At 46.5% G+C, this 12931-nt stretch overlaps 1 protein-coding gene across 1 annotated transcript in view; it reads left to right on the forward strand.

Annotated features, from left to right (window-relative positions):
* Rtel1 (regulator of telomere elongation helicase 1) overlaps positions 1-12931 on the forward strand; it is a 33814-nt gene that overhangs the window by 12094 nt on the left and 8789 nt on the right. Inside the window, exons 9-16 of the mRNA XM_032904982.1 lie at positions 544-609; positions 1539-1692; positions 5046-5084; positions 5153-5231; positions 6421-6518; positions 7430-7485; positions 12002-12076; positions 12183-12264. Of these exons, the coding sequence (XP_032760873.1) occupies positions 544-609; positions 1539-1692; positions 5046-5084; positions 5153-5231; positions 6421-6518; positions 7430-7485; positions 12002-12076; positions 12183-12264 (649 nt within the window). The remainder of the gene's footprint in view (positions 1-543; positions 610-1538; positions 1693-5045; positions 5085-5152; positions 5232-6420; positions 6519-7429; positions 7486-12001; positions 12077-12182; positions 12265-12931) is intronic.

The raw sequence follows: 12931 nt of genomic DNA on the forward strand, positions 1-12931 counted from the left end.
GATCCACATGGATCCTTGCAGAGTGGTAACTTGCAGGAACCACTTAAGGCCCTGCAGAGCACTTAAGGCCCCGGGTTGGTACCTAGTGTTATAAAATAAGACAAAAGAAAATAGAGCAGTACCCATAAACTTGTCGGTTCAGTCGTTCAGTCTTCTACCTGTGGTTTCAGGGATTGAACTCAAGTCATCAAACTTAGGGACCTTTTCCTACCTAGCCATTTAACTGGCTTACTTGGTCATTTTGTTGACTGTAACAATATACTCGTTTGTGTGAGCAATTCCTTGGGACAGATTGCCACAAGCATCCAGCTGTGGTCAGGCTTGGACAGGTAAGTCTGCTTTTCACAGTCAGCTTGGAGAAGGAGACAGCTCTCATAGTGGAGTATGAGAACCTTTGCTCTTTCTTCCATATTGTGTGGTACCTGTTTATGATACTTGGTGGTCTCCACCTGCCTCAGGTTCCCTTCTTTCCTGTATATGCAGGCCTGCACTCATAGCTGGCCCAGCATGACTTCAGCTCATGGTAATTTCCCTTTTTTGTAGAGTCGTAAGGCACACAACATTGACCTGAAGGGAACGGTTGTAATCTTTGATGAAGCTCACAATGTGGTGAGTCCCCTTGGCCTCTATGCTCAGTGCTTCCTGTCTCTCCCAGCTTTCTCGATGTTTCTGGAAAAGCTCTACTCTGGATCCAGAGGCATGGTTCTTGGGACCAAGCAAACTTAGGTGCTGTTGCTGTCCTGGTAGTCTTATCAGTTCCTTCACCTGGGCCATAGTCTGGCTAGTTAGGCTTCAGATGTGCCCTTAGGTACACATCCACACAAGAGCCTCTCACTGGGCCTGTGCCATTTTAGACATTGTAGGGATAGGCTGGCTCTGCTCTCTCTTGTACCATGCTCTAGTTTTTCTGGTATTTCTTTCTCTTCAGGCTACTTAGCTTGACATTTAGGAAACTTCTGTGAAGACAGCAGCTCATCTTTTGTAGCAATAGCATCATGGGTAATTCTTAGAGACTCCCTGACTCCCTTTGTCCTTTTTCACCAGCACACCATCACACCATCACAGTAAGCCACCACCACTAGCTTACCCCTGAGTCTGTTGCTGCTGCTTACTCAGGGCTATGTAGAATGACGTCAGAGGATGAGTAGCCTCATCCTTAGCTGCTGTGGAGCCTGGGATGAAACTGATGGAGAGCCAGGTCTCCCCACAGCAGGACCTTATTTCCTACTTGACTCCAGGCAGCTATTGCTATGGGGATTATCAAGCTGATTGGTGGTATCATCTGACTTTTGAAGCCAAAATTACTGCTTTTGCTGATAAATTTTCTAATAACAAAATTTTGGCAACTTAAAGTGAAATAATCTTCTAGAATATTGGCTTGGGCAGTGAATCTCCTTGGACCAACTTTGACTTGACTTTGTAGACCAGGAACTGGGGCTCTGGGGACTACTTCCAGTCCTTCCTACATCTCACTTCTGCTTCCTAGAGTCCCCATTCCGCCCCACTCTGCTGAAACACAGGTCTTCTTTGGCCCTCAGGAAAAGATATGTGAGGAGTCAGCCTCCTTTGACTTGACTCCCCGAGATGTGGCTTCAGGACTGGAGGTTATCAACCAGGTTTTGGAGGAGCAAGCCCGGGTGGCTCAGCATGGTGAACTCCAACAGGAGTTCATTATAGACACGTCCACTTCAGGTAAGTGAGTTTATGACTAAGAACTTAAAAAGTAGGCGTGGACCTCTGGAAGTATATTCTGCATAAGAGCAGTATCTGATCTTTCTAGTAGTTTTTGTCTAGATAGCACTCTGAGGCATGAGAGACTTGGTTCAGGGCTCCTGTTGTATGACTTTCTGAATGTTCATCCCAGATAGGGCACCATTAATTAACCAAAGAAGTATTTCTGTCTAACTAAGACAGTCAAGACTACATAGGCCCTGTCTGAAAAAGAAGACAACAGGCTACATGAGTAAGGGCATCCAAGGGGCAAAATCCTCCTCTTGTTGCTCCCTGTATATCCTTGGGGAGGAGGCTTGTGAGTCTTGTACATTTCATCTTTCTGAGTCTTTTAAATTCTATTTACTTCCCAAGTCTTTATGAATTTCCCTCTTCCCTCAGGTGGAGTGTTGTAGTTGTAGGGAGTGTGTCTAACAGCTCTGTAGTCCAGGGAGGACTGGCTCATCTGGTGCGTTCATTGCTTTTCAGTCGGCCCCACCGCCCCCTTAGCTAATGGGTTTCGTTTGTTTGTTCTTTTTTGAGACAGTGTAGTCCTGGAACTTGATATATAGATCAGGCTGGCTTCAGAGATCTGCCTGCCTCTGCCTCTGAGTACTGGGACTAAAGGGATGGACCGCCACATCCAGCCCTGCATTTAATTCTAAAGCAAAGCACAGGTCCAGGAAATCCACCTACAAAAGATCAGCTATGGCTACTTGTGCTTGTAACCACAGTGTTGTCCTAAAAATATAAAAAATAAAAGTCTTTTTATCCCCCACAAGATCCATTACCACAATGCCCCATGATATTTGGTAGATATCTTAAGTCTCAGTCAACAAAGCCTCTCATCTGCTTTGCTCCATCCCATATCACACTGCTGAAGGCCTCTCTCTGAGCCATCAGCAATCTCTCTACCTATCTAGTTCCCAAGGCAGGTTTCCATGCCAGAAACACACATTCCAGTTCCACGGTAGCCCTGTGTTTCTAGCCGCCACACACTTTCCTAAAGTCAATTTGCCACATGAAAGAACACAACACAATAACCTTTGATCCAATTGATAAGATATAATTGCCCACCTCAACATACAAAGCCCTGTACACCTCCATCACTTAACATTTATAACAACCTGTAAGGGTACAGCATGGAATCTTAATGTCAGCTTCCATGTTGTCTTCACCACAGCTTCTCTCTCTGTCCTTCCTGTCTCTTCCCCCTTTCCGTTCCAGTCTCCTCTTCCTTCAAACTTTTCTCCCGCCCATCCTACCTTCTCGTCCAGTGACAGGCCTCCTTCTATCCTGTACCTGTCTTCACCTGTATTTTACAGATTAAATGGGGAGAAGGTTCTGGTGAAGTCACCTGAGTCCTGAGTATGTGACTAGGCAGCCATCCTTGGGGCAGTGGAATTACCATCAAAATACAGATAACTCCAGGGCAAACCACAATACCACAGTGTTACAGATACAGAGACAATTGCATCTGAATAGCTCACTGGCCATCCAAAAGTGAGTTTCAGGTTCAGTGAGAGACTTTGTTTTAAGAGAATTATGCTAATAAGCAATGAAGGAAGACATCTGATTGGCCTCTGTGTGTGCAGGTGCTAATATACATGTCATGCACACAGGCATATATGCATACAGCACACACATACGCAAAAGAAAACACATTGTTTATGAGGTACATGATGAACTAAACACTCAGGGAATTGCCACCAGTCAAAGAGGATTTGTCATCTGTTTCTCTAAGGGTGGTTTCTTGATGCCTTGTGGTTACCTCCTCCTTCCCTTTTTATAGTAACGTTGCAGCTACTTGGTGCCTAGATTCACTAATTATCAGTGACTGTGAGATGGTGCTGTCTCATTCAGCCCTTGATTTATGTATTTTATGTGTATGAGTGTCTGTTTTTATACACCGAAAGACACAGTTGGATCCCATTATAGGTGATTGTGAGCCACCTTGTGGTTGCTGAGAATTGAACTCAGGAACTTTGGAAGAGCAGTCAGTGCTCTAAATTGTTGTGCCATCTCCAGCTCTCATTCCTTTGATTGTGTAGCATAAACAATGTAAAGATCCTTCAGCTCTGTGGTGACACTTCATATTGGAAAAGCAGGATAGCAGGGTCACGCTGAACATACATCCCCATTTCAAATCTGGACGTCTGAGTTGATTCTCGGTTGGTGATTCACTGTCGTCTGCATGTCTGAATGCTGGTTAGTTACTTTTCTCCATGTCATAACAAATACCTAACCAAAGGAGCTAAGGAAGGAAGGGTCATCCTGGTTCACATCCTCAGCGTATAAACCATCATAGCTGGGACTTGTGATGGTAAGGGCTTGAGCAGTTAGTGTGTCTGTAATCAGGAAACAGGTAAAGGGAGAAGGAAAGAGAAAGAAATGGAAGGAGATGAGAGGAAAGAGAGAGAAATACTACCCTGGCTGTCCTCTAATTCTATACATCCTGTCCTGAAACTCACAGAAATCCACCTGCTCTGCCTTCAAGGTGTGGACCACCACAGAGCTTCTTCCTTTCTTTCTTTCTTTCTTTCTTTCTTTCTTTCTTTCTTTCTTTCTATTTATTTTAATTGTATTTTTCTTGGATGTTTTATGTATTTACACTTCAAATGTTATCCCCCTCCCCCTGCCTCCACAGAGCTTTTTTCTTTTTTTCTTTCTTTTTCTTTCCTTTTCTTTTTTATTCAATTCAGAGGTTTAGCCCATGAAATGGCTCTGCTTACCCTTTCAATTAACCCAACCTCGAAAACCTTTCACAGACCTGACCAGAGATTTTGTCTCCTAACTTATTCTAGAGATTATATTTCTAATACTAACCAATATTAATCATTGTCTATGCATTTAACTCTCTGTGGTTGGTAACAACCCATCATTAGTCTTATTACCGAGACTTAATGTACCTCCAAAGTCATCTGGAGGGTAATTTTTGTGTACTGCTAGCCTGGCCTAGCCATTGCTGACAACTGTTTTACTCTTGGGTTTGTGACACTCTGCTTCCTACCCAGCCTCCAGCAAGCACTGGTTTCTCTTCAGAGGAGAAATGTTTTACTGTCTGTCCTCACGTGGTTCTGTCTGAGCACATGTGGGCACATTGTGATGGTCATTAATTATTTTGAGGTCTTTTGGGAGCAGTGCAGCCTCTGTGTGGGAATGAAGTCATGCGTGTATCTGAATGTGAATGTGGTCTCATACTGTTGTATACAGTTCAAATGTGGACTCTACCTAATCTCCCTCCTACCTACCCTTCTTCCACACTGGAACCTTGGTTCTTGAGGCTACAGGCAGTACTTAGAAGATGTGGAGTTATGTATATACTTTCTCACCAGGTCTCAACATGGAGCTGGAAGACATCGCAAAGTTGAAGAGTAAGTGTTGCCTTTCCTTTCCCTGGGCTGGGTGACAGGCAGGCCCCTGACGTGTCCTTGGCCCACAGTGATCCTGCTGCACCTGGAGGAGGCTATTGATGCTGTTCAGCTGCCTGGGGATGACAGAGGAGTCACCAAACCTGGAAGGTGAGGGATAGGTGCTAACCTCATGATCCCAAGTTCTGTCTGTTGTTGGAGACAAATAGTGTCCTCGTGGGGTTTTGTCTGAGCGCTTCACCCAGAAGTGGGGTCTGTTTTCAATTTTCAAGGCTTAGTAGGAATTACCAACATTAAAAAAAAAAAAAAGACTTATTTTCCTTATATATATGTGGGTGTTTGTGTGAACATGTGCCACATGTATGCGTGTGGAGTTTAGAGGAAGGTATTGGATGTCCTGGGTCTAGAGTTACAGCTGCTCAGTATAGATCTGGAAACCAAACTCAGGTCTCCTTGGAAAGGAACAAGCAATCCTAACCACCGAGCCTTCTCTCCAAGCCGGTTGCCAGCTTCTGTGTAGTCATGGAAAACATTGGGAGCAACAACACGCACAGTGTCTCCTCCAGCTATTTCCTCTTGATGACACAGCAAGTGCCAGTTATAACTGCACCTTTGGTGTCGTCACTGAGGCCTGTTTAGAGTTCGCAGCGGCCCAGCAGGTTCTGATTGCCCCATAATCTGGTTTTGTTGTCGTCGTTGTTGTTGTTTTCCTGAAGAACACTGTACGTAGCCTGGTTTGAAGGCCTGTGAGTGACTGGAGCTGGTGTCGAGGGGCAGCTCTTATGGGCAGTAGCCGTGCTAGGCCCTGGTCTGTGCTTGTGGAGGGTCTTGGGCTACCTACCGTCTCCTTGAACCATTTTGTTCCTGAGCTCTAACCTTTATGGGTATTCCTGGTTACTCCCAGAGAAGCCAGACATAACAGTCTGTCCTAGGGTCTGTTATGCTTTCTTGGCCTTCTTTACTTATACCTGAAGGTCTGCCAAAGCCATCCCCTTCCTGTGGCTTCTGTTGCCCCCTTCCCATTTCTCTCCAAGGCTTTTAGAGTTGTTTACCCAGAGTCATTACCTTCTAAGGCACAGGGCCTGCACTCAGGCCACCCCTATTGTGGCCCCTCGACTACGCACCTGCCTTTTCCTTCGTGAATCTCATGACAGTAACCCACTGTCCTCTGCCTGCCAGGAGACCACTGAAGGGAGAAGCCTCTCACCTACAGTTTCGGCCTCCTTGAAGTACTCAGTAATTACTTCTGAGTGAAGGAAATTCAAAGGCTACTCCTTGTCGGTTCCCAGAAACCACAGCCGGTCTCCTCTCAGTCTCAAGCTCCTGTTCTCTTTGGCAGCTACATCTTCGAGCTGTTTGCTGAAGCACAAATAACATTTCAAACCAAAGGCTGCATTTTGGAGTCGCTGGACCAGATAATCCAGCACCTGACAGGACGTGAGTCTTGGGTTGCCCACATGGAGCATGGCAGGCTAGCGGTTTTGATGTAAATGAACATCATAGCAGAACTTACTGTTCGGTGTCCAGCAGTCAGCACTTGGCCCTCAGTGTCAGCAGGTTGCTATCATGTCTTCCTTGAGAACAAGATCTAGACAACACAGCTTCCACACCAGCCTACCCTTCATGCCTGAGTGGTACTGAGGAGTGAGCCCAGGCTCTCACTCATGTTGCTCTGTCATCTGAGTCACATCCCCAGTCCTTGGCTTTCTGAAACTGGTTTTGCTGTAAATTCAGACTGGCTTTGATCTTGATCCTCTTGCCTCTGTTTCTTAGAGGCTAAAATTTCAGGAATGGCCACTGGATCCAGCTGGCTTTCTCTTTCTGATTGAGACACAGGGTCAGTAGTGACATTTGGCCGACCCTTATGTTCTTTTCAGCTTTGCTGTATGTGGTTTCTTACTATAGAATTTCCTAGTTAGTCCCCTTTCAAGGAGGAATATCAGAGACCTCTCTGGATATAATCAGATGTAGACCTCTGACTTCTCCCCCTTGCTACAAGACCTGAGTTCTGCTTAGTTTAGAAAATCGAGTTTCCAAAGGGCAGTGTCGCATGCAATGGTGTCTGCTGTGGACTGGGGATAGCAACCACCCTACCCCATATCTTTTGACCAAATGACTAAATCATTGTTTTGGAAGCCTGTACTCTTTTTGGGAGATTCCTCTATCTGACTGTTCCTTAACTCCAGAAAGAACAGGTCAGCTGCCCTGGCTTAGCACATCCTGTCCCTGATACTGGTTATGGGAAGGCTGGTTGCTTCAGCAGATGTGAGACAGCTAAGTGAGGCCGTGATGGCCGTGATGGCTCCTGGTAATGTGGAATTAAACATCTCTTCTTGTGTGCTCCACAGGCACTGGTGTGTTCACCAACACGGCTGGGTTGCAGAAGCTCATGGACATTATCCAGGTAGGAGACTGCTTTTAACTATCGGGGTGTCTCTGTTTCTGGAAGTGACAGCAAAGGCTTCAGGGAATGGACAAAGGTCTTCATATCACACGTCTAAAACCCTAAGCATCTTACTTTCACCTGAATGCAATGTTGGCCTCAGTGAGGGTTAACAGAGGTCAGATCTGGCGCTGTGGGGAGGGGGGGTGGGGTGGGGGGAGAGGCGTATTTAGTGGCCAGATACATCCAGAGTGGTATTTTAAGACCAAGATCCTGTGAAGAGTGAGGTCAGGAACTTTTGGAATTCACTTGTCCCCTTTGTGGCTGGGCAGAGCCTCCTTGGTGATAGCAGCTCCAGGTAGACTCAAACTTGGAGAAATCTAGAGACAAATGACCTGAGTATCTTCTCAAAGGAAGGGCAAATGGGTCTTATAAACACCATGGTCTGTGTGTCTGAGTGAAGCGAGGGAGGGAGGGAGGGAGGGAGGGAGGGAGGGAGGGAGGGTGGGAGGAGGGAAGGAGGGAGGGAGACAGACTATGGAACCACTGTCAGAGACAAAAGTGGGCAGCTTTCACGTCATCAGGTCTCTTCCTGCCTCTCACTGCTGTTTTAGGGCAGTCCCTCTCCTTGTCTGACATGGAGTTGTCCTCCAATATAGAACACATTTGTCTTGTCTTAGTGCAACTGTGTCCTCAGCTCCAGTGAGCTCGGCTGTCCTAACCAGGCAGTTAAGGGCAAGCCTGGTATTGGGGCTTCTGGGCAGCTTCAGCTTTGTTTAGCCTTTCTAAGGCTTCTTTGTTTCATTGGGTTTTTTGTTTTTGCTTTTTAATCTTTTTTTAAATATATTATTGAGTAATTTTGCTTGAATGCATGTGTGTTTACCACATGTGTACCTGGTGCCTGTGGGGGCCAGAAGACAGGGTCAGATCCTCTGGAACTGGAGTTGTAAGCCACCATATGAGTGATGAGAATCAAATTTAAAAGAACAGTGCTTTTAACCGCTGGGCCATCCTTCCAGTATACCCCACCGTGCTAAGTTTTAATAGCACATCTTAAGATTCCTGGCTGGAAGTCAGGTATAGTTCATACTTGCCTCTAAGATCAGCACTTGGGAAGCAGAGGTGGACAGATCTCCTGAGTTCAAGCCCAGCCTGGTCTGCATAGTGAGTTCTGGTTTAGCCAGTGCTACATGGTGAAAACCTCTTTTTAAAAAATATTCCTTAGTGGTAATTGTTGATCCTTCGAAAAATTGGAAGGCATAGCCAGTCCCTTCATGTATGGTGTTGTGTAAAGCCACCTGGTTGCTTCTACCCATGCTATACCTCCAGACCACTGGGGTTATAGCTAGTGAGCAGAAAGTACCTTGGTTTGATAGTCACTAAGCAAATCTTTTTACTGGAGAGGTGGACTGAATGCTTGAGACCTCTGTGAGTCTGATTCTGATGTAGCTGGGCCACAATGAAGGCATGGGACCAAGTGTTCATGTGATAGGAGAGGTATGTGCTCAGGCCTGCTTCCTCTTGGCCAGCTTCGTGATAAGGGACATACTAGTCTCAGCCTTCCAATCCATGAATGGAGAGTTGACTGAAAACTGCAGGCGTTTGGAGGGGTGAGAGGAAGGTTTGGCACACCATTGTCCTGGCAGACTGGGCTCCCTCTGACATGTACTTCTCCAGAGTCATATTAGGTAGGCATCCCTAAGCATCTTGTTTCCCAGGATTGTGGTCTGTCCATGACTATTAAGTCTGTGACTTCTTGTTGTCTGAGGCCCCTGTACCACCCACAGCTGGGTCATTTAGCCATTATGTCCTGGAGCATGCTTTGTCCCCAGTGCAAGAAGCCTTGGTTCTGCTGACCAGCAGGGCCCTTTATCATAAGCACCTTCCAAGAATTTACTCTACTCTTTCCACGTGGACACTGGGCTCATCCTCAACTATAGGCCCACGAGGAGGTCCTGCTCTTCCCAGACCTGAGGGCTCATGTGAGCAGGACAACCTCCCTCCTCCTCTACTCTCTGTTTATAGAGAAGACATATTCCTTATCCACACTTTTGGAACCCAGACTTCCCTGCCCAGAAGTGTGCAGTTTCTTTGGCAGCTGCTTCAAGGCCCCTAGTACTCTCCCTGCCTTACTTCGGTATTGTGCGAGCTAGATCCTTGCTAGCATATTCCTCAGCAGCAGAGCAGGTGACTGGCAAGTTGCTTATCTTTTTTTTTTTTTTTTTTTTTTTTTTTTCCCCGGAGCTGGGGACCGAACCCAGAGCCTTGCGCTTGCTAGGCAAGCGCTCTACCACTGAGCTAAATCCCCAACCCCGCAAGTTGCTTATCTTAACGCTGCTTCTTGCATAACTGTAGGTACCAAGAGTTTTTGTCAGGATGTAGGAATGTGCAGAAACACAACTCCCCAGTCAGATGCTGTCAGGCCAGAGAAGGGTCAGAGCAGGGTTTGTGACTCCTAGACTGGAATCCTCTCTTTTCCTCCCCCTTGCTCACCTCAGTCAGACATGTAGTGAACATTCCTCTTACATTCACACACACTTGCGTGTGCACATACACTCACACTGTAGAGTCGAGTTTCCTCTTATCATGTCCCATCTTGCTGAGTTGGGGGAACTAGTCTTAGACAGCTGGATTTCTTATTGATTCGTTTTCTGTCTGTCACAAACCTGTCTGATGTTTCAGGACCAGGTGATGAGTCAGCCTGAGATTTCTTTTATTCTTTAAATTTAATTTAAAAAAAAATTTTTTTTTAAGATTTATTTATTTTATATATGTGAGAACACTGCAGTTGTCTTCAGACACACCAGAAGAGGGCATCAAATCCCATTACAGATGGCTGTGAGCCACCATGTGGTTGCTGGGAATTGAACTCAGGACCTCTGGAAGAGCAGTCAGTGCTCTTAACCACTGAGCCATCCCTCCAGCCAAGTCTAAAGTTTTGTGTTGTGTTTTCTTGGAGAAATACATGACTCCCATGAGACCAGGGAGCCCTGTTCTTCCCTCACATGGCCAGTTTAGGTTGTTGTGTGTGAGGTGGTTCTAAACACCCACGCAAGGCCAAGGCCCATGGAGGAGTGGTTTACACTCACTACTTCCGTTTCCTCTCACGGGTTGTGTCAGGGGGGATGAGGACAGTGAAGGCGGCTCAGGAGGTCAGGGCAGCAGATGACGGCCAGAAGTCTATGCAGACACAGAAATGTCCTGCGAGCACAAGTGCTCTGTTCACTCAACCCAGGGGGGAGCTGGTCCAGTGGACACTGGGTGGGACACAGTGCCTGGAGGTTTTCACACAGGCTGTAGGGACTTCTCCTGACAGCAGACCCCTGGAATGAGAGTTTGAGGTCGTCAGTTTAGTTGGAGGTGAACAGGGAAGCACAGTTGTAAAGAGGTCTGCCTGGTAAGAAAGGCCAAAGGCGGTGACAAGCCACTTTTGCAAGGCAGGAGGTGTATGCAAAGAGAGATCCTCTGAGGGAGCCAGAACCCCTGTTCCAACCTGTCCCTCTGTATGTCTCTCATTTAATTCTGTTACCCTGTGGTTATGGTAGTTGTGGTGCTTCCTTGATATGGCTGTGTTTCTTACTGATTTGGAGGCCTTGTAAGTCCTGTGTGTTCATCCTGTATGATGGGCATATCTTCTACCTGCCTTTTCGGTCTTTTGGTAGGCTCAGTTCAAAGGTTTGCTTGCTGCTGGAGGCCAGGTTGCTTTGGCTTATGCTCCCTACCCCACATGGTTTCCTTTAGTTCTTGAAGCTCTGTAGAATGTTGTGGGTTTGTGTGGGGCTGAGCATCCACCCCCCCTTACAAGGGACAAGGCGTCTGCTTTTACCTGGTTCTTTCATTCTCAGTCTCTGGCTGCTATTGTTACATTGCTTTAGTATTTATTCTTGTTTGTCATGGTTTTGGTTAAGTTCTGATACTAACTAGAATAAAAACTTCTTTTTGTTTTCATAAACTGTCTTGGTATTTCCTCTGTCAAATGAAATTTTGGGGTTAACCTTTTCCTGGACTTTAGGAACCTTGCCACAGTCTTTTTTTTTTTTTTTTTTTTTTTTTTTGGTTCTTTTTTTCCGGAGCTGGGGACCGAACCAGGGCCTTGCGCTTCCCTAGGCAAGCGCTCTACCACTGAGCCAAATCCCCAACCCTCTTGCCACAGTCTTAACTTAAATGTTGACTCTCTAGATTATCCTGGAGCACTGAGAGGCACTGAAAGAAGAGTAAAGTGAGTTAGTCATGTAAGGCTGTCCTGGCTGCTGCATCCCTAAGTGTGCAGTGACTACTCCCAGTAGGGGAGGGCCAAGAGAGCTTTGGAGCCACTTGGAGAAAGAAACATCAGGGATAAGCTGCTGCCCTCAGCCTGAGTATGATGGTTGGCCAAATGAGTCTGGCAAGCATCTGTCTGAGTAGAGGGGTGAAGAATGAAGTAGCCTTGGGCTCTTGGATGCCGTACTAAGAGGCTTTAGTTTTCATCTCATTATGAAGATGCTTGTGTTCTCAACCCAGGCTCCTTTTCCTTTTGCTATGCTGCTGTGCCTTTCAGATTGTGTTCAGCGTGGACCCTCTGGAAGGCAGCCCTGGTTCTCAGGTGGGGCTGGGTAGCTCACATTTCTATAAGGTGAGAGCAACTTTCAGGATGTGGGCAAGTCTAAAGGTCTCACAGACCTGTGGGGCAGGGTTCCTGTAGGGCCTGGGCAGGCACATGTGTATGTTTGTCCTTCCAGGTACACATACACCCTGAAACCAGCCACCGGAGAGCAGCTCAGCGGTCAGATGCCTGGAGTACCACTGCATCCAGGAAACAAGGTACAAATCTTCACTGCAAGGAATTCTACCCTGCCCAACCTTTGCACAATAGTAACATCATATCCGAAATCATGCACGCTCATGACAGGAAGCACCGTTATCTATCCAGAGTCACCTAGCAGTGCAGTGGCAGAACCAAGGCTCTGCAAGGTCTCCCCTCCCCGACGACCCTCCTCCTCTTCTTTCTCCTCATCTTCCTCTTCCTCTTCCTTCTCCTCTTCCTCTTCTTCTTCCTCCTTCTCCTCTTCCTCCTCCTTCTCCTCCTCCTCTTCCTTCTCCTCCTCCTCCTCTTCTTCTTCTTCATCTACACAGTTGTTTTTTCAAGATAGGGTTTCTCTGTGTGGCCTTGTCTGTCCTAGAATCTCTCTGTAGGCCAGCTGGTCTTGAATTCAGAGATCTACCTGTCTAAAGTGCTGGGATTAAAGGTGTGTACCACCACACCTGGTTCAATAAAGATTTTTAGTTTTATGGGTTTAATTTTTTGACTTTTGTCAAGGTCTTCCTTACTATGTAGCCCTTATTGGCCTGGAATTAGATTTGTAGACCCAGGTTAGTCTTAAACTCACAGAGATCTCTCTGCCTCTGCCTACTAAGTGCTAGGCTTGAAGGTGTGCAATATCACACCTGACTCAGGATGTGCTTCTTTAGGTTAAGTCAAGTTAGCTTT

This window comes from Rattus rattus, chromosome 5, assembly GCF_011064425.1.
Source record: "Rattus rattus isolate New Zealand chromosome 5, Rrattus_CSIRO_v1, whole genome shotgun sequence".
NCBI lineage: Eukaryota > Metazoa > Chordata > Mammalia > Rodentia > Muridae > Rattus > Rattus rattus.